The 20,565-nt window shown below is 44.9% G+C and overlaps 1 protein-coding gene across 1 annotated transcript in view; it reads right to left on the reverse strand.

Moving 5' to 3' along the window:
* LOC142471284 (uncharacterized) overlaps positions 1 to 20,565 on the reverse strand; it is an 85,589-nt gene that overhangs the window by 14,606 nt on the left and 50,418 nt on the right. The window contains exon 9 of the mRNA XM_075578116.1: positions 11,830 to 11,937. Within this exon, the coding sequence (XP_075434231.1) occupies positions 11,830 to 11,937 (108 nt within the window). The remainder of the gene's footprint in view (positions 1 to 11,829; positions 11,938 to 20,565) is intronic.

Below are 20,565 nucleotides of genomic sequence, written 5' to 3' on the forward strand. Positions count from 1 at the left end.
CGGTGCATAGAAAGGTCTATGCTCAGCAACGACCAGAGGCTGACTGAAGCATATTATACCGAAGGGAACCAACCAGGGAACAGGGAGGAGTGGCTCAGATATAGGTAGACCTGTGATAGGCTGAGTGTGACGATCAGGGGGTAATCTGGCCTGTAATAAAAGGCGAAGAGATGATTAGCGCATAGTCTCTGGAGAACCTGTCTCACATGTTCGGAGTGCTCGACAGTGTTCTTTGAGAAAGATCAGGATGTCATCCAAGTATACGACAACGTATTGGTCGAGTAGATCCCTGAAGATCTCGTTCACAAACTCTTGGAACACAGCGAGTGCGTTGCACAAACCGAAGGGCATCACCAAATATTCATAGTGTCCGTCGTGAGTGTTGAACGCCGTTTTCCACTCGTCTCCGTGACGGATCCTCACGAGGTTGTATGACGTTCCAACGATACCAGGGGCTCTCAGGTCCAGTTTTGTGAAGATTGTAGCTCCTTAGAGTATATCGAATAATTCAGAAATCAGAGGGAAAGGGTAATGGTTCTTAACCCTTATTTTGTTGAGACCGATAGTCTATACAGGGTCTAAGAGACCCATCCTTCTTTTTAACGAAGAAGAATCCCGACCAGCGGGTGAGGAAGATTTTCGGATGAAACACGAGGAGGTTTTCTTGTATATATTGCCTTATGGCCTGAGTCTCCGGTGCGGATAGAGGGTAGGAGCAAACACGGGGAATAGAGGCACCGGGGAAGAGGTCGATGGATCAATCGAAGGAACGGTGGTGTGGTAGCTCTTCGGCTTGACCTTTGTCGAAGACATCCCGGAATTCGTGATATATCTCTGGTAGAGAATCTCCAGGCTCCGGTAGTAGTAATCCGGCAAGGGGTTTTGGATGTGTCCAGACATCTCTCCTGGCACAGAGTACTCCAGCGGATAGGCAAAGTACCGGTCCAGTCCACCTCCGGGTTGTGTTGCTGGAGCCACGGTAGTCCTAGGACGATATCTACCGACGGTGTGTGAATAACATCAAGTTGTATAGTCTTGGAATGGCCACCGGGGGAGTGTAGGGACAGAGGGATGGTTTGGAGGATAATAAAGGCCAGTTGGAGGGAGCGACCGTCGATAGCCTCGAGACCCACTGGGCGATCTTTGGGGTTAAAGGTATCTTGTTTCTCTCTGCAAATCCCTGGTCGATAAAGTTGCCCCCTGACCCGGAGTCCAGGAAGGCGCGTGTGGTCATCTTAAAGTTGTCCCCGGACAAGGTGACAGGAATGTGGATCCTGGTAGGAGATTTGGGAGAGGGATGTGACGTGGTTCCCGGTGTAGTTCCCCCGACCTTCACTGGGCGTTGGCTTTTCCTGGCTTCATGGGGCAGGTGGCGACTAGCTGTCCCTTGTTGCCGCAATACATACAGAGTCCCGAGCATTGTCTTCGCTGTCTCTCTTCGGTGGACAAACGGGTAAGTCCGATTTGCATGGGTTTCTCCACGTTTACGGCTGGGGACTTACCACTGGAGATTGGTGAAGGGAGACATGTAGGTGAACTTCGAAAGCGCTTACCTCTTTCCATCCTCCTTTCTTGGAGACGCTGGTCCATCCAAATACATAGGGCCACTAACTTCTCTAATCCTGACGGACGTTCCAACGATGCCAGTTCGTCCTTGAAATTTTCGGACAGCCCTTGCCAGAACACCGCCGACAATGCTTAGTCATTCCACCCGGTCTCGGCGGCAATTGTGCAGAATGCGAGAGCCTATTGCGCCACCATGCGGTTCACCTGAGATATATTTAGGAGAGAAGAAGCTGCCGTTACCTTCCTTCCTGGAGTGTCAAAGAATCTTCGGAACAAATCGGTGAGGACCATGCCAGGGCATCGTCCATCAGAAGGGAGATTATGTACGCCACCTTAGAGCGAGGAGAAGGAAAGTGTGCAGGCAGTAATTCAAACTGTATGGAGCACGGATTTAGAAAACACTGGCACACCAAAGGGTTGCCTCCGTAGATGTTAGGGGTCGGAAGGCGTGGTGCTGGGCTCGAGGAGAGTGGAGCAGGGATAGATGAGGTACAGCAAGTTGGAGGTTGGAAACCCGGGCATCTAAATCCCCTAGTGAACGTTGGAAACCCTCCATGCGTTGATTATTCTGATTCAAACACCCTTCTCCTGTTTAAACATTATTTCAATTCTTTGCAATTGTTGGGCTACCTCAGCGGAGTCCAGGTGCGTTGGGCTGAGCATAATGTCACGAATGCTCACTGCAACCTGGACTGAACCGCGGGGCCGAGGTGGGGAATGTATATAACCACCTCCCTAAGCCACAGGGTGGGTCCGGATTGCAGGGTCATGAAAATAGCCGGGTCAGGATAGGAGAGTGGAGAGGGTAGCGGGTACTTGCCTATGGTCCGGGATTTGAGAGCGTAGAATGGTCGAGATCCGTAAGCCGTAGTCGAGGATTGGAGAGTGTAGAGTAGTAGATGTCCGTAAGCCGAGTTCATGGAGTAGAGAGCGTAGAAGTCCGTTAGCCAAGCCAAGGTTCAGGGAAACGAGAAGAGACAGGTCAGGTACAAGCAGGGTCACAACAGGTATTCGGAATAGTAGACAGGTACTCAGGCTGCACGTGAGCACGGTGCATAGAAAGGTCTATGCTCAGCAACGACCAGAGGGTGACCGAAGGGAACCAACCAGGGAGAACAGGGAGGAGTGGCTCAGATATAAGTAGACCTGTGATAGGCTGAGGCAGGGTGAAACTCAGGTGTAGACACCCTGAGATTAGTCCAGGCATTCTTGTAAGTGTTTGTTTCTTTAAAAGGCGGGTATGCGTGCCACGTGCGATGGTTGCGCAAAGTGCCAAGGCGCGCACGTGAACGGAACAAATTAAAAATATCTTTAAGAAGCATTGGGGTTTTTTTTCAGCTGACCCAACCCTTAATAGCGTTCACATGGAGGGTCCACGCTTTGTTTTTAAAAAAGTCAAAACTATTGGTAATTATATCTCAAGAAGTCTATTGCAATCTCAGGGCACTACAGATAGAATGCTACCAAAGGGGAGTTTCAAATGCCTGCATTGTAAATCCTGCAGTCATATGATTGCAAAGTGCCAAGGCGCGCACGTGAACGGAACCCACCGTGCGCCCTCGGGAGGCAGGGAGGACGCGCCACCGGGAGGGAGACCGACGGAAGAGCGGAGGATGTGGCCGCACGGACCGCCATGGTAAGGAGGAGCAGGTGAGCGAGGGAACGTAGGGACCGGGCGCACGGTCTTGACAGTAATAGAGTAAATATTCTCGATAAACGCGAACTTTATTGGAAATTTACTTTAAGAACTAGAATCCCTGAAGGTCTAAATTCAGATTGGGAGCTCAGTCCTTTCTTACAATAATAAATAAAAAATAATGAACACCAGATGTTTAATTTAAAACTGTACCTAATTTAAAGATATTTTTACTTTACAAGCATTAAGAATTTAAACATACTGATTTATCATCTTTGATGGGCACCAATCCTAAGAAAAGACATTATGGAACTAGAGAGAGTGCAGAGAAGAGCCACCAAATTAATAAAGGGGATGGACAATCTAACTTATGTGGAGAGGCTAGCTAAATTAGATTTATTTACATTAGAAAAGAGGCGTCTAAGAGGGGACAATACAAGGAGCTTTCAAAAGAACTATTCATCCCACGGGCAGTACAAAGGACTCGGGGCCATCCCTTAAGGTTGGAGGAAAGGAAATTTCACCAGCAACAAAGGAAAGGGTTCTTTACAGTAAGGGCAGTAAAATGTGGAATTCATTACCCATGGAGACTGTGATGGCAGATACAATAGATTTGTTCAAAAAAAGGTTGGACATCTTTTTAGATTGGAAAGGTATACAGGGATATACCAAATAAGTATACATGGGAAGGATGTTGATCCAGGGATTAATCCGACTGCCAATTCTTGGAGTCAGGAAGGAATTCATTTTTGCCCTTAATGGGGTTTTTTGTTTGCCTTCCTCTGGATCAATAGGTAAGTATAGATATAGGATAAAGTATCTGTTGTCTAAATTTAGCATAGGTTAAACTTGATGGACCTACGTCTTTTTTCAACCTCATCTACTATGTAACGATCTTTAGCTATAGTGTTTTTTTTTCTTTCAATCTTATTCTATTATACCATATATATGTTATTTTTGTTTTGCCCATATGACATAATATGTATTCTTATCTACTGTTCATGTGGGCTTTGATAATGACTGGTCCTTTGAATAGAACATATGGTTTTAACAGCTGAATAGTGGTTTATAGTTCTTTATATCTTACTTTCGTTATACATCTGTTTCGTGTCTCTCCTCTCCTCAGACATACACATAATTGTTAAAATCTTTATTGTTTTTATCTTTTATTATATGAATTAGGAAGAGTTTTATTATACACTATAATACATTTGGTTTGTTTCATGTTTTATGGTATATTCTTTTCTTTTTTCATTTTTTAATTATAATTTTATTATACATGGCTATTAAAGTTGTTTTTGTTTTTTGCTTTTAACATGTTTCGAGATAAGTTATATCAAAGAATGCATTTTGTCCAGATCGTTTGATAATAAAGTTTGTGCTGTTTTGATTTGCTGATGTCATCACTCCCCTTCCAATCCGGACACTCTGATGTGTTTGTGGAACTTAGAGAAGAGCTTGTTATGTTCAACCTCGCTTACACAAGTTAATGTGTTGCTGCTGCACACAGCATAATAAAGTTTCCATTGTTACGATGCGCTGATGTCATACGTTTCGCGCCATTTTCGTAAACCAGGAAGTGAAGGGGATTGGTGTTGCCAGCGTCCATTGTAGGTATAAATGCATTCTGGTTATTATATCTTGTATTCACCTTGATAAAGAGCTAACGCTTGAAACGCGTAGGTGTGGGTATTTTTGCCTGTGTATGCTGCTTTTTTCCATGTTGCTAATAAATGAGCCTCTCTCACTTTGGGAACGCTCTCCTTTTTTGATCATTTCAACTTTCTGGGAAGTAGTGCTGTGTCTTTTTTGCTGTTGTACCTGATTGAAGACGGAAGCACACTTGTAACTGAGGAAGTGGACCACCACCCAAGGATGCTGCACTATATGCGAGTCTCTTTCATCATTCATCACACTATATAGTTTTAAGTGTATCTGGACACTTTATTGTGTGTATATCTTACTACAGTGCTAAGTGGGATACTGCCAGTTGAATGGATTGTATATGAGATTGCCTCATTATCTGATACCAGAAAGGTACTCCAGTCAAGGATCCTTATCCTTTTCATTTGAAGATACTTGCTTATGTGTTGAGCATTCCACAATGTGTTTAAAAACTGGACTCTTTTATAGGGTGTCTGAGATCAGATACATTGTAAGGACCCCCACCCCTCTCTAATAGCGCGTCTGATATCAGATTCATTCTAAATTCTTCTGTATTTAGTACAATTTTAAAATTACCTGAAAATTGTAGGTTGAAAAACACAGGCTTAGATCCTGCTATAATTTTATCATTTACATTTATAATTTTTGAGAATGTTGCTGGACAGCTTTCTGGGAGCTCCCACCTCTACACTAATATTATACATTGTTTAGCCTGCACCACCACCAATACTTAAATCTACCACAGTCTCCATTTTCCTTTCTGATTTTAAATCCTGGTTATCCTTCCTCTCTTATGACTCACAATCCTCTTAAGGGACTTCAACTACCACACTGATGACTCCTTTCATTCCTGGGCATTTTGCCTCCTGGTCTCCACCAATATACTGCATCCAGCACCCACAAAGATGGACACTTCCTTGATATTGTCTTTGAGAAATTGGATAAATAACAATTTTTCACAATCTCTCCTTTCCCGCTATCGGACCATAATCCGTATCTCATTTCTACCCTCTCACATTCCTCACACTTAACCTCTCCTTGCTATACTTTCATCCTGCGTTCCATTGACCTTCAGTCTGTAAGGAATCGGGGAGCGCGTCCCCCGTGGCGCACTCCCTCCTTACCTACTGCCTCGTGCAACCCTGCTGTCCTTACAGCACGAGCGCGCGCTCACAGAGGAGCTTTGTTGACATTGTGGAGTCTGGCTCCTCCGCCCCCGGTTGCGGTACGGGTCAGCGTCGCGCGGTGCGTACACATGACACATGTGCACCGCTCCCCAGCTGCGCGTCAACTACCCTCATCACACCCACCCGTCTCCTGCACCACTCCACCTATCCTTGTGAGGCCGCACCTCTACTCCTCCCCTCTCTCTCATTGGCCCTGCTCTCCCATATATGCTCAGCTGTGCCACATGCACTTTGGCTGAGCATAGCTCCTGGTGGAGCTTCACCTTCTCCCACTTCCTGGTTCCTTGCCTTGCTCCGTGTAGCTTCACCTTGCGTTCATATTGATCTCCTGTGTACAGACTCGGCTTGACCCTTGGACGCCGCACTTCTGACTTACCGACCCCGGCTTACCTCTGACCTTCCGCATCTCTCCAATCCTGACCACGGTTTACAGACTTCTACATTCCTACTGGCATTAACCCCTGACCCCGGCTATCGGACTCTGACCATTCTACTGGCTCCTACCTCTGACCGTGGCAAGTATCAAGACTATCTGATTTCTCCAACCCTGACCCGGCTGCCCGACCATCCAATCTCCAGACATGCCCCCGTGGCTGTGAGTGGCGTTTCTGCCCATTCCCACCTCAGTACCGGGGTTCCGCCTTGTTTGTGGTGGGCACAGCGTTACACAGTCCTTGGAATCCAGCCTAAAATCTAAGCTTTCTTTACTACCACCCTCGCCTGACCCACACAGCATTGTCACAATTTACAAATCTGTCCTTGCTGCCTCACTTGACCAGTATGCTCCTCCTGTATGCTAATGCTCACTTGAGAGAAAACACGGATCAAGCAGTGATCCCATCAGGTGCATCAGAAATAACAGGATAGTTGCTGCATACGTAGATTCACTTTGTCAGGATATGTGATGGCTTGGTATAACATCTGTGTGTATATGTAGTTATTTAGCAACTGGCCCAGCTCTGGGCACCAAATGGTTGCAAACACTCACCTGGTGCAGGTGTGTTGTGTTGACTTTGCCTATATCTATGTTCCTCCCATAACTGATGGATCACTCTTTGACAAAGGCCTGAGGGCTGAAACGCGTCAGAGGATCCATCAGCTGCACATGTCTGTCCAATAAACTTTTTTAGTCACCACTCTTGTCTACCCTTGCTTACCTTACGGCTGTGCTCCGCTTTGCTTCCGACTGTCTGGAGGAGTTTCCCTAATGCTCACTTGAGCTCCACCCCACAACAATGGCTAAATACACAGATACATTTTTTGTGCTCTTGTACTCATTCTGCTAAATGCCTCTGGAGGAAGTCACACTCTCGCAGATTTCCTTAAATACAAATAAACTCTGTCCTGCTTTAACTCTGCTCTCTTTCTACTTCACCTCTCATAAACAAGAACAAATTTAATCCATGCCACAACTTCTATGTCTGTGACACCTTTTTCGACCTCTCGCTATATCATGCTCCATTTCCTAGCATAACCACCCCAAAAACTTTGCTGATTATTTTAAGGGCATTTTCTCTGCTATCCACAGAGAAATCGCCTCTGTCCCTTCCATATCCTCATCCTTGTGCCTTTGACTCCTGTAATCCAGTTACAGAGGAAGAAGTATCCCTGCTGCTCGTCTCCTCCGCTTTCACCACATGCAGCCTCAACATCATTCCCCCCACCTTCCTGAAACATCTTGCTTCTTCCATTGTGCCCATACTCACTTATATCTTTAACTTCTCTTCGTTCTTGTAATTTTCATACCTTTTTAAGCAAGTTATTGTTCAACCTAACCTCCCTTTCCAATTGCCACTGTCTCCCTGCCTCTAAACTTCTGGAGCTGTTTCTTTAAGTATACTTCAGTTTCTCAACTTTCATAACCTACTTGACCATATCCAATCAGGTTTTCACACTGCATATTCCGCAGAAACTGTTCTTCCCAAGGTAGCCCCATATTGCTAGATCTCAAAGAAACTACTCCAGTCTGGTTTTTCTTGACCTCTCCTTAGCTTTCAATACTGTTGACTATCCTCTTCTTCTACACATTATTAACGCTCTTGGCATCTGTAGCTGCCTTTTCCTGGTTCTCATCCTACCACTCTAACCGCTCCTTCATTGTCTCTTTTACCAACTCCTCCTCGACCTCTATGGAGTTCTGTAGGTGTACCTCAAGGCTCGGTCTTGAGTTCCTTACTTTTTTCTATATATACACTCTCACAGCTATCATCTCTATGCTGATGACATACAACTACATGTACCTACATCTGATCTTACACCTGCAGTCGTTAGAAATTCTATCAGCAATCTCAACCTGGATAGCCCTTCATTGCCTTAAACTTATCATGGCTAAGAGAGAGCTCCTCATATTCCATCCCAAACCAGGCCCCATTGTTCCCTTCTGCATTACAGTCAAGACAACAACACTACAATCCACCTGGTTTTGAAAGCATGCTGCCTAGGGGTTACATTGGACTTCTCCCTTTCCCTCTTCCACATATAAAGACTGTTACTAAATCTTGTCTTTTCTTCCTTCACAACATTGCCAAGGTACGCCCCTTCCTATGTTTCACACTACTAAAACATGAATGCACACCCTTGTTCTCTCTGTATTGATTACTGTAACATTATTTTATCTGGTCACCCCACCTCACACCTCTCTCCTTTACAATCCATTAAAAATGCTAGTGCCCAAATTATCCTGCTGTTCTAAGAGTGTAGCTGCTTTCGACCTTCTAAACTCTCTCTGCTGGCTTCCTATTATTTTCCGTATAAACAAAATGTTCCTCCTTTCTTCAAAGGCTCTACACTCCTCCACATCTCCATATATCTCAATGCTGATCTCTCGTTACACCCCCCACTTGTCTCTTACACTAAACCAAAGGTTGTCTCATATTTGCCTTTTTACCTTTACAGCCCTCTCCCGTCTTAAATCTTTTTCACTAATCTCTCCCAACCTACGGAACGCTCTTCCCCTCAATATTCGTCAAGCACCTTCACTTTCCACATTTAAAGCCCAGCTGAAAATTCACCTCTTAAAAGAAGTCTCTCATTAAATGTTCTAGGCTTCTGCTATGAACTCCAGATGCATTTGGCCTCCCTGACTACACTTTTCATAATGCCATTTAACTCCTATTGTGTCTGTTAGCCTCCTAACATACCACTTAGATTGTAAGGTCTTTGTAAGGGTCTCCTTTATGCTCATGCGGTCATTTACCTGTTGCGCTTATCCCCATAGTCACTGTTTGTACTTTATCTACCTTGCATTGTAATTTTGTAAAGCGTTGCGTCAACTGCAATATATGAATATAATTATACATATGGTAGAAAAAGGACATAAAGTCCATCCACGGTGCAGCAGAAGCAAATCACAGTCATAGCGTATAACATCCAATAGATCCCATATGGACTGGATAATGACAATCTTGATCCTGGGTATATAAATCCTTATATAGCTGCTCCAATATATTGAATAGGAGTACAGACTTAGAGTGTTATCCAAACCTATGGCTCATAAGTAAGTGGCCGCCAATCTAACCCGCTTAAATCATAAAGTGGGATTTTTGGTTCTATACCAGTGACCTGATTTCTTTATATAGGGAGTGCTGGACTATTCAGTATTTTGTATTGTGTTGAGAGGGATTGGGTCCTCTCTAGTCCTTGGTACCCCGCATTGTTTGCTTTATTTCACTAGTGTGAGTGCTGTTTATCGTTTATTGTATTGCAAAGAAGTACAAGTGCTGCAGGAACGTCTGATTTCCCAGTGTGTCTCCGCAAAGCAGCATGAGAAACTGAAGGCTAACCTGACCATCACCAAAGCATCGCTAGAGGCCAAGTTTAGAGGCCAGGTGACTCGGTACAAGAGGAAGCAGAAGAAGGTCCAGAAACTGAGACAAGTAGCTGTGGCCCTTGCAAAGAAATTCCCAGTGCTCCACAATAAATGTATAATGAAAGATACTTGGATGCAAACTCAGAGAAAGCACAGGTAAGAGATAAAGACCCAGAGAGGAGAATTGCAGGATGCACTCAAGAAACAGGGATCTCTCACGGATGCGTCAGTATCCGACAGCAACTAAAACCCATGAAGACAAAGGTACAGTGAGAGCTGGGAACATCGCTCATCTGAAAAACAAGGTTGCAAAGTTTGAACCACCTAAACAAGCACTAGCTATACCTTCAGCCACCCAACAGGCAAAAAAAAAGGTATACGTGCAGAATCAAAACCAGAAGAATCCTTAGCTGATGAAGCTGAAAAGAAAGGACATTGTCTGCAAGTGGATGTGGAATTGCAACTCAATCCCAAAGAATCTGAACTAGCAACTCCATTGAGTGGAAAAAGTGCAGAAAGACAGCTTCAAGAACGGAAAACTCAAAGGGCTATTCTAAAACCCTCTGCAACTGTCGCCATACAGTCTGCCTACAAAAAGAGGAGCGCCCGACGCAGGGGAAATCTCATGACCACACACTCAGTAAAAAGACTATACTTGGAAAAAGTCCTCCTCGAGCGACTGAGGAGTGCTGATCTCAAGCACCTAAGGGGGGAGACACGAATAAACTGGAGAAAGGGCTCCAATCCCAGCAGGACTGAGGGTTCTCTTCCCTCATCCACTCTCATTCAAGTCACAGAGATATCTCGAATGAGAGTGGAAGGATAGGCTTCGGTCGTGGTAAGCCCGAGCTTCCCACAAACAGGGGAGGTATATAACAGGGACTTACCCCTGTTAAGAAAAGTGCCTCTAATCCAGCAGTGTGCTGGTTAATTTCACACCTGCAATCAACCAACCTCACTTGGCTAATCAGAACTCTGTCAGAAAAAGCCTGTTCTGAGACACAGGAAGAGGATTCCTTAGTCTCACAATTGGGGGGCTGAACCAAGGAAGGACAGACAGATTTTTCCTTAGTCCACTCTGGACTGACCAGAGGAACAGATGTCTTGAGCTGCAGAAGGCCTGGACTTTATGCTGTTAGCGAGACAAGGGGACCAGACCTCTACACCTGGACAGACATTGCCTTAACACACAAAGGTGCTGACCCAGGAGAACATAGAGGCTTCCCCTACAGCTACAAGAGACAGATAAGACTTTCTTTTGGGACTGTTATATATCTGAATACATGTACATATATATTTGGGGCTGGTAATTAACTTAGCTAACCACCCAGTTAGAGAGGCCAGGACTACATGTGTAGATATTCTCCAAAGTGGAGCAGGTTTTCTTTAGCTTATTTTGAATGCTTTTGCTGTGTTAAAGGGACAGGCGCAATAAAGCCTAATTTTAGTTTCACTTTAAACGGTCTTCATTGCATACCTCTGCACACGTCTCTTACAGACCCTTAATGTTGCTTGCCATGCTGCCCCTGCCATCACCCAAACCATGCAGTCTCTGTTACTGGTGATAATGGGGTTAAGGACCAAAGGCTGTGAAACTGATAATGACCAGCTGTCCTTGAGTGACCAAGAAATAACAGTGGTCAAACAGCTGCGATACAAGAATAGAAGAGTCAAGAATAGCCCTTAACCAGTATGGTTAAAAAAATCGACCCACTCACCAACAAGATGTCTAAGTTAGAGAATAGTGGGCGTGGAGTGTTTTACTATAAAGCAGCAGCAGCAGCAGCAGCAGAAGATTTACTGTTTTAGAGAGATCTAAAGATATCCCAAGATAATAAAAAAAAAAACTTCTCGTCGTTCTTTTGCATTCCTACAGTACACCTGAATTTCAGCTTTAATGCTTTTTCTCGGCACACAGGAGGAATATGTTCCCTGACCTGCATTCTTCCCACACATCTTATACTCGCCTGTGCTGGCATCTTCATGGATTTCCTCCTCCTGAGCGTCCAGTTGACTCCTTACACACGGGTCCTCCATTTGCTCGACAATTCGTACAATTTCAATTTTAACTTCCCCTGTTCAAATCATTCAATAACAATTACATTTTATAATTTTATAGACCGCATTTTCTTACTTGTGAAAATGATATAATACTGTACATGTTCTATTTAAAGTGTTTTAGTCCTAAAAACATCTCTGTTCATTAAATTAACCTATTAGAGACTAAAACTCAAATATACATACCGATTATATTTACTCAACATGTTTGATATATTTATATTTTGTAATATAAAAGGCGTATTTGGTATGTCAGCATATTACAATGTGACTATAGGATTTAATCTTTGTTTATTTTCCTCTCAGGTAGAAGTGGATTTAATGAAAATAATGAGGACCAAGTTTCAACCAACCAATGGTTGGTTGCGTTGCCCTCACGAAATCCGTCAAGGGTACTTTTCTGTTCTCGTGTGCTCACGGAGTCGTAATAACCAGAATAATGGCTGATCAGGATTAACACAGCAGGCGTCCCTGTTTCTGAATAGGACTCTCATTGTGTGAATCCTACTAGACCGCATCAATCTATAAGAGATGCGCATTAAGAGTAGACAGAAATAGTCACTCTCTCTGCGCACCTTAAACAGGAGATTGCGCATCTTTAATTTTACTTTATGTATGTATGTATTTATACAGTGCCATTAGCGCTTCACAGCAGTAATACACGTGACAATCATATAAATAACAAATAATACAAACAACGCATCATGGGAGGAACTGCTTCAGACAAAAGTAACATTTAGGAAAAGGTGTCCCTGCTCCGAAGAGTTTACAATCGAATTGGTAGGTAGGAAGAACGAACAGAGACAGTAGGAGGGTGTTCTGGTAAGTGCATCTGCAAGGGGCCAAGGTTTATGCAAAGAGCTACTCATATGCTTCGTTAAGCATGTGTGTTTTAAGATGGGTCTTAAAGGTGGATAGAGAGGGTGCTAGTCGGATATTGAAGGGAAGGGCATTCCAGAGTTGTGGGCAGTCAGTGAGAAAGGTTTAAGGCAGAAGAAGGCTTAAGATACAAATGGGGTAGAGAGAAGAAATCCTTCAGTGGAACGTAAGAGTCGGGATGGTGCATAGAGAGAAATTAGGCCTGAGATGTAAGGAGGAGCAGAAGAGTGTAAAGCTTTAAAAGTGAGGAGAATTGAGTGTGTGATACGGGATATGATTGTGATGGTGAAGGGGCACCCAGGCTCACTCATAAAGGATACTTGGGTATCCCTGATCCGTGTGTTGAAGTCCTAAAGTGTCAGCTCTTGGACCTAGATGAAATGCATTTCTGTGACTGTTTGCAAATTATGCGACATTAAAGATTTTTGTGTGCTTTGTCTTTCTCGGGGTGCTGGGACCAGGAGATTTCAAGGCTGTAAGTTTCAGGGTGGGTTTGCTGGAGAAAGTCTTTACAGAATGTGGTTATGTATCGGGGTTCCAAAGTTATGGGATACCCCAAAAAGATTTATCCGGGAATCAAGTGAGATTCTCAGATATATCAAAGCACATTGCTCCAGGTAAACTCCTACCCTGAAAACCTTCTTGCGACTCACCGCCAGGATTCCTGCTGCAGCATAATCCAGACAAGGTAAACGGGGCATGAAAGGGGTTCATGTATAACCGCAACATACAGGGGATCCCTAGTCTAAGGAGGGGTGCCCAGGTATCCTGAACCTAGTATAGGGGTTCAGGGGATGCTCCAGCTATATCATAAAGCTGTGAGTGTTTGTGTTTAAAAAGTTAAGTAATTTCTAGAGTGTGGCAAGGATGAGGCTAGTGAGTGTAGCCAGTATATCCCCTTACTCCATCCATGGCACCAGAACGGGGACTTACAAATTTTTAACACACACGATACAGGACACAGTATATTTTACTAATGAGTTATGTTTAATAGGTATATGTACTGATAACCTGTCAATGAACTGTGGGATTTCTGAGTCCTGGAGTCAAAGGGACCAGATGGCTACCAAGCTTGGTGCCTATGGGTCTATGCGGAGTCCGGACTTGAAAGCCTCAGGAATACGAAGGTGTTAGAACAGGCAGAGTACTGCAGTTAAACTTGAGTACCTCCGTCCTGGGCTAACACAGGGCTATCCGGCCACCTTTTGCTCAAACCCAGACTCTGTGGAGGGAGGGGGGGGGGGGTTTGGGGAGCTCATTATGCTAAGAGGCAGAGGTGGCATGTTGGCACATGGCCCTTAGCAGAATGAGAAAAGGTGCCCATCCGGCTTTACAATACCGGCAAATTGGTGATTGGCTGGCAAGAGAATTCCCATAATCTGTAGAGGTTTGTGAATGGCACACTGAAACCCCTAAGAAACCTTGCAGCCAATCAGGAGAGCAGATTCCAAGCGCCAAACCAACAGCGGCAAATTCAAAGATGATCTGTGCTTAATAGACGTGAGCCGCCTTCAGAGATTTTGAGTCAGAAAAGTTTCAAACGACACAAAACACTTAAAGCGCAAAACTCCCACTGGTTGTATTGAAGTGATGATCACACAAGGAATCTGGAAGCAGGAACTCTCAGGATAATATAAAAGTGAGAAAGAAGAAATATAGTGCAACACAGTTTAATGAACATATGATAGAGCAAAAGAGCTCAATCCACTCGCATGCTGTAGAAATAAAACAGGCGGTTTGACCACTCTGGGTCCTCTAGTGCTGTACAGCTGCAGTACTGGAACGTCTTGTGTATGCTTGTAAAACGACCAACGCTTCCCCACGTTGTCTACTTCCGGGTTCGGGTGGCGGGTGACGTCATCAACATTGACAGCCAATGGAGATCCAAGCCTGGTCTCCAAACCAAACTCTGTAGCGATGCTAGTTGAGAGGTAGATAAGTGGGTACTTCGGTCGCATAGCTCGTCACAGTTCCAGGTCAACACACTCATTTGAAGGTTTATTTTACCTTCAAACCAGAGGGACAGCGATGAGACAGGTTCACACCTGGCTACGCTAATATTTTATGGGTATCTGGGAGGAGGATTTTATCCAGCATTCCAACCCATTTGGCGAGAACCTGGTGTCATGGAAACGCTAAATAGACGATATTCTTTTTATTTGGGAGAGTACCATTGACAAATTGGAGGAATGTATTAGGTATCTTAATAATAATCCTTTTAATTTGCATTTTACTCTTAAGTATCACAAATCAAGCATAGACTTTTTAGATTTTGTTTTATATGTAGATTGTAATAAAATTCACACCAAAATCTTTTTTTAAGCGGTCGACTGCAACAATTACATTTTAAAAAGCCGTTGCCATCATCTGCTTTGGACCTCCAACATCCCATTTGGGCAATTTAGGAGAGTCCGTAAAAACTGTTCAGATTTAGAGATTTTTGAAACTCAATCTTCTATGCTTGAACAAAGGTTTATTGATAGACAATACCCTCCTTTAGAAGTAGCGGAGGCTAAAAAGAAAGCTAAGGAAACAGAAAGGAGCCTCATTTTAAAATGCAATCCTAAGAAACAATCAGAAACCAATTTCATTCCTTTTATTACCCGATTTAATAGTGAACATTTTAAAATAAATAAAATACTTAACAAGCATTGGCATATTTTAAAAAGTAACCAAATATTGAAAGATTTTTTTACCAGAACCAGCACAAGTAGTTTATACTAAAGCATGAAATTTGAAAGATAAACTAGATCCCAGTCTTTTAAAACCAGTACCTATGGAAACGACATGGTTGGGAGAGAAACCTAAAGGGTTTTTCAACTGCAGCCAATGCAAAGCTTGCCAGTATGGCAAAGTTACAACTGATTGTTTCTCATCCAATGTAATCAAAGACATTTTTAAGATCAAAAATTTCATTAATTGTAAAAGTTGTTCAGTGATTTACTTGCTCCAATGTCCCTGCGGATTTCAATATGTAGGTCATACGATGCGACCACTACACGTGAGGATTTTGGTGCATATCTGTAATATCACTATTGGTCTAGAGAGCCACATTTCAAGATGGTACATAACTCAAATCCTTCTGGCCTTTTATATCAAGGCATTGATGTTGCTAAGACAAATTTGAGGGGTGGCAACCGTATACAGGAAGTTTCCCAACAAGAAACTTTCTGGATACATAAGTTAAAAACCCTTAACATTCAGTCTGAATATAGATCTAGTTTCTTTACTTTACATTGCTCATTTTAATCTGGTCCATTAATGCCTTTTTATGCCTGTCTAATATACACACACACACACACACACACACACACACACACACACACACACACACACACACACACACACATTTTTAACCCTTTCCAGTTTAATGTCGGAATATATCCGACAAAATATTTTAGTACTTGCGGTCCAATGTTGGATTTCCCCGGCATTCCATTTGCACTTCTCCCAGCTGCCTTACTGACCATTACCCCACCCTCTTCCCTCGAGCCCGGCACAGATAACGATCAGCAGCCCCGTACTCCGGCAGCCTCAATGACCCCCCCCACCCCCCTAGCCCGGCACCGATCAGCAGCCCCGCACTCCGGCAGCATCAGTGACCTCCCCCCTCCCCCCAGCCTGGCACCGATGCCCACAAGCAGCCAGCTAATCCGGCAGCCTCACTGCTCCCCCCCTCCCCCCCAGCCTGGCACCGATGCCCACAAGCAGCCCCGCAATCCGGCAGCCTCACTGCTCCCCCCCTTCCCCCAGCCCGGCACCAGGCAGCCCCACGATGCTCCAAGCAGCTGACACAGGAGGTAGGGGGGTTGAGGGGGGGGGGGGGGCAGTGAGTGTGGTATGTGTGCTGTGAGTGTGTGCAGTGAGTGTGCTGTGAGCGTGTGCAGTGAGTGTGCTGTGAGTGTGTGCAGTGTGTGCAGTGTGCTTTGAGTGAGTGCAGTGTGCTGTGAGTGGGTGCAGCGTGCTGTGAGTGGGTGCAGCGTGCTGTGAGTGGGCGTAGCGTGCTGTGAGTGGGCACAGCATGCTGTGAGTGGGCACAGCATGCTTTGAGTGGGTGCAGTGTGCTGTGAGTGGGTGCAGTGTGTTGTGTGTGCTATGAGTGGGCGCAGTGCGCTGTGAGTGGGAGCAGTGCGCTGTGAGTGGGTGCAGTGTGCTGTGAGTGGGTGCAGTGCGCTGTGAGTGGGCGCAGTATGCTGTGAGTGTGTGCTGTGAGTGGGCGCAGCATGCTGTGAGTGGGCGCAGCATGCTGTGAGTGGGCGCAGCGTGCTGTGAGTGGGCACAGTGTGCTTTGAGTGGGTGCAGTGTGCTGTGAGTGGGTGGAGTGTTCTGTGAGTGGGCCCAGTGTGTGCAGTGTGCTGTGAGTGAGTGCAGTGTGCTGTGAGTGGGCGCAGTGCGCTGTGAGTGGGCGCAGTATGCTGTGAGTGTGTGCTGTGAGTGGGCGCAGCATGCTGTGAGTGGGCACAGCGTGCTTTGAGTGGGTGCAGTGTGCTGTGAGTGGGCCCAGTGTGTGCAGTGTGCTGTGAGTGTGTGCAGTGTGCAGTGTGCTGTGAGTGGGTGCAGTGTGGTGTGAGTGTGCGCTGTAAGTGGGTGCAGTGTGCTGTGAGTGTGTGAAGTGTGCTGTGAGTGTGTGAAGTGTGCTGTGAGTGTGTGCAATGTGCTGTGAGTGTGCACTGTAAGTGGGCGCAGTGTGCTGTGAGTGGGCGCAGTATGCTGTGAGTGTGCTGTGAGTGGATGCAGTGTGCTGTGAGTGGGCCCAGTGAGTGTGTGCACTGTGCTGTGAGTGTGTGCAGTGTGCTGTGAGTGGGCGCAGTGAGTGGGTGCAGTGTGCTGTGAGTGGGCAAAGTGTGCTGTGAGTGGGTGCAGTGTGCTGTGAGTGGGTGCAGTGAGTGGGTGCAGTGTGCTGTGAGTGGGTGCAGTGTGCTGTGAGTGGGTGCAGTGTGCCGTGAGTGGGCGCAGTGTGCCGTGAGTGGGCGCAGTGTGCTGTGAGTGGGCGCAATGTGCTGTGAGTGGGTGCAGTTTGCTGTGAGTGGGTGCAATGTGCTGTGAGTTGGTGCAGTGTGCTGTGAGTGGGCGCAGTGTGCTGTGAGTGGGCATAGTGTGTTGTGAGTGGGCGCAGTGTGCTGTGAGTGGGTGCAGTGAGTGGGCGCAGTGTGCTGTGAGTGGGCACAGTGTGCTGTGAGTGGGCACAGTGTGCTGTGAGTGGGCCCAGTGAGTGGGCCTAGTGTGATATGAGTGGGCGCAGTGTGCTGTGAGTGGGTGCAGTGTGCTGTGAGTGGGCACAATGTGCTGTGAGTGGGCACAATGTGCTGTGAGTGGGTGCAGTGAGTGGGTGCAGTGTGCTGTGAGTGGGCGCAGTGTGCAGTGTGCTGTGAGTGGGCGCAGTGTGTGTATGCGCAGTGTGTTTGTGCAAAAAGGGTGTTTTTTTTGTTGTTTTTTTTTTTCATATTCGATCAATATTATAATAATAACGCTCAAACCATTATAAGCTGATCGTGCTATAATCGGTTGAGCTGTATGTGTGTGTTTGTTTTTTTCGAAAATTAAATTAGACCGGCTGGCGCACTTACATTATTAATGTTTTTGATTCATGGGATATTTATATATATTTTTGGTATTTTTAATCTAATACTTGTGTTTAGTATTTTAATAATATTGTGAATTTACTGCATGTTTATTCACTGTTATACAGTTTAACATGACAAGTTATTCTGTCTATATGTTTACTAACATGTGTTTGTCTCCATCTAGATCATCCCCATTACTATTCCTCACCCATTTTGTCTCATATTCCTATTATTATGCATATATTTCCCCTATGATTATCTTTTACTGACAGTATCCGTTTGTTTGTTAATTTTTAGAGTTGTTTGCATATATTATCCAATCACTGTTGCGCCATCTCCCTTTGCGTCGTGACGTCAACGCCCCTAAGCACTATTTTAACCGGGACTTGCGCACCATATTCATACACCCCTGAGGAAGTTCGATTTATCCGAACGAAACATGTAGGGTTTCCTAAAAGCTATCCGTGGACTACCAGCTATCCTGCAGTGTGTTGACCTGGAACTGTGATGAGCTGTGCGACCGAAGTACCCACTATCTCTATTGGCTGTCAATGTTGATGATGTCACCCGCTACCCACACCCGGAACTAGGCAACGTGGGGAAGCATTGGTCGTTTTACAAGCATACACAAGACGTTCCAGTAATGCAGCTGTACAGCACTACAGAACCCAGAGTGGTCAAACCGCCTGTTTTATTTCTACAGTATGTGAATGGATTGAGCTCTTTTGCTCTATCGTATGTTCATTAAACTGTGTTGCACTATATTTCTTCTCTTTTTCTCTTTCTCTTTTATATTATCCTGAAAGTTCCTGCTTCCAGAGTCCGTGTGTGATCATCACTTCAATACAACCAATGGGAGTTTTGCTCTTTAAGGGGCCTATGCAGTAAGCGTTCATAAGCCACTTATCAAGCACATGTCACCCAAAATGCCTATTGCTATTCAGTAAGCGGTGATAAGTGGGTGATAAAAGGCTGAATCACTCCAAAAAAATTCCTCATAAAAAAAATCACTGAGGCTTATCACCGCTTTTCGGCACGTTCATAAACTTGTGCAATTCTAGTAGCAGTGATTAGGCTATGAACGCCTATCACCGCTCTAGAATGGTGATTTTATCACAAAATCCTCACACCCGAAAAAGTTGGCGTAAAGGTTTTGGAAACTTGCAGAGAAGCGGCGAGATGGAACTTAGAAAAAAATGAATTTTTCCTGCATATGATTGATGCCGGGAATCTCTGGAGCTGATATCCATTAATATTAGCACCAGAGACCCCAGGCATGAATCCTATACAATAAAAATGCATTTACAGTAAACTTCATTACCATAGCGGATAGCCTCAGGGACCCCCTACTTCCCGAGATATAGGCCGTTATGGGGGGCCAGTATCTCCTATGCATCTAAATGTCCATGTCACGTGACCATGGGAATAAAATACATAGGAGATACCGGCACCCCATAACGGGCCTGTATCTCGGGAAGTAGGGGGTTCCTGATGCTGAAACCAATGCGGTTCAGCTCAGGAGACCCCCTGCTCATCTAAACTATAAACAAAATTAAAATGTATACACATTAATTTCAGGCGATATTTGCACAGGGAGAGATGGCTCTCTCAGAGCAGATCTCTCTGCAGCAGATACAACTCGCCGGGTAATGCCTTTTCAAAGGGTCGTTCATCAGATCACTGGCTAATCGCCCGTTTTGTGAATTTTGCCATGACAGGTAATGAAGGCTTTCTGAATACCGTGATAGCAACGCTCATAAAAACAGTGATTTAAATGGCCCTGTGATTTTTTTTATGAACCTTTAGTGCATAGGCACCTAAGTGTTTTCTGTGTCGTCTTCTGAGGGGTTGTTTAACCCTTACACCAGCAGCATCTCCATTGGTGATATTTATTTGTATTCAATCACTCAATTTATTTATTTCTGAGGGTTTGCGCTTTCATTTTCTGTTCACACAGAAAAGTTTCTATGTCTGCTTTTTGAGAACTTAGCAGTCACGGCTGGCATTGCATGTCAAAATCAGTTCCAGGATTTCGTGAGTACCTCCCGGTCATTGGAAAGGGCTCCTACAGAGGTCATGTTTGAGAATTTCATTTAAAGGACAATTTTATTCGTTAGCCCCGTTGCCAATAAGTGTGATAACCATGTAAATTGTGTTATATTGTGTGTATGTCTTTTCCTGAAATAAATTACAATTTATTTT

Source organism: Ascaphus truei, chromosome 20 (assembly GCF_040206685.1).
Source record: "Ascaphus truei isolate aAscTru1 chromosome 20, aAscTru1.hap1, whole genome shotgun sequence".
NCBI lineage: Eukaryota > Metazoa > Chordata > Amphibia > Anura > Ascaphidae > Ascaphus > Ascaphus truei.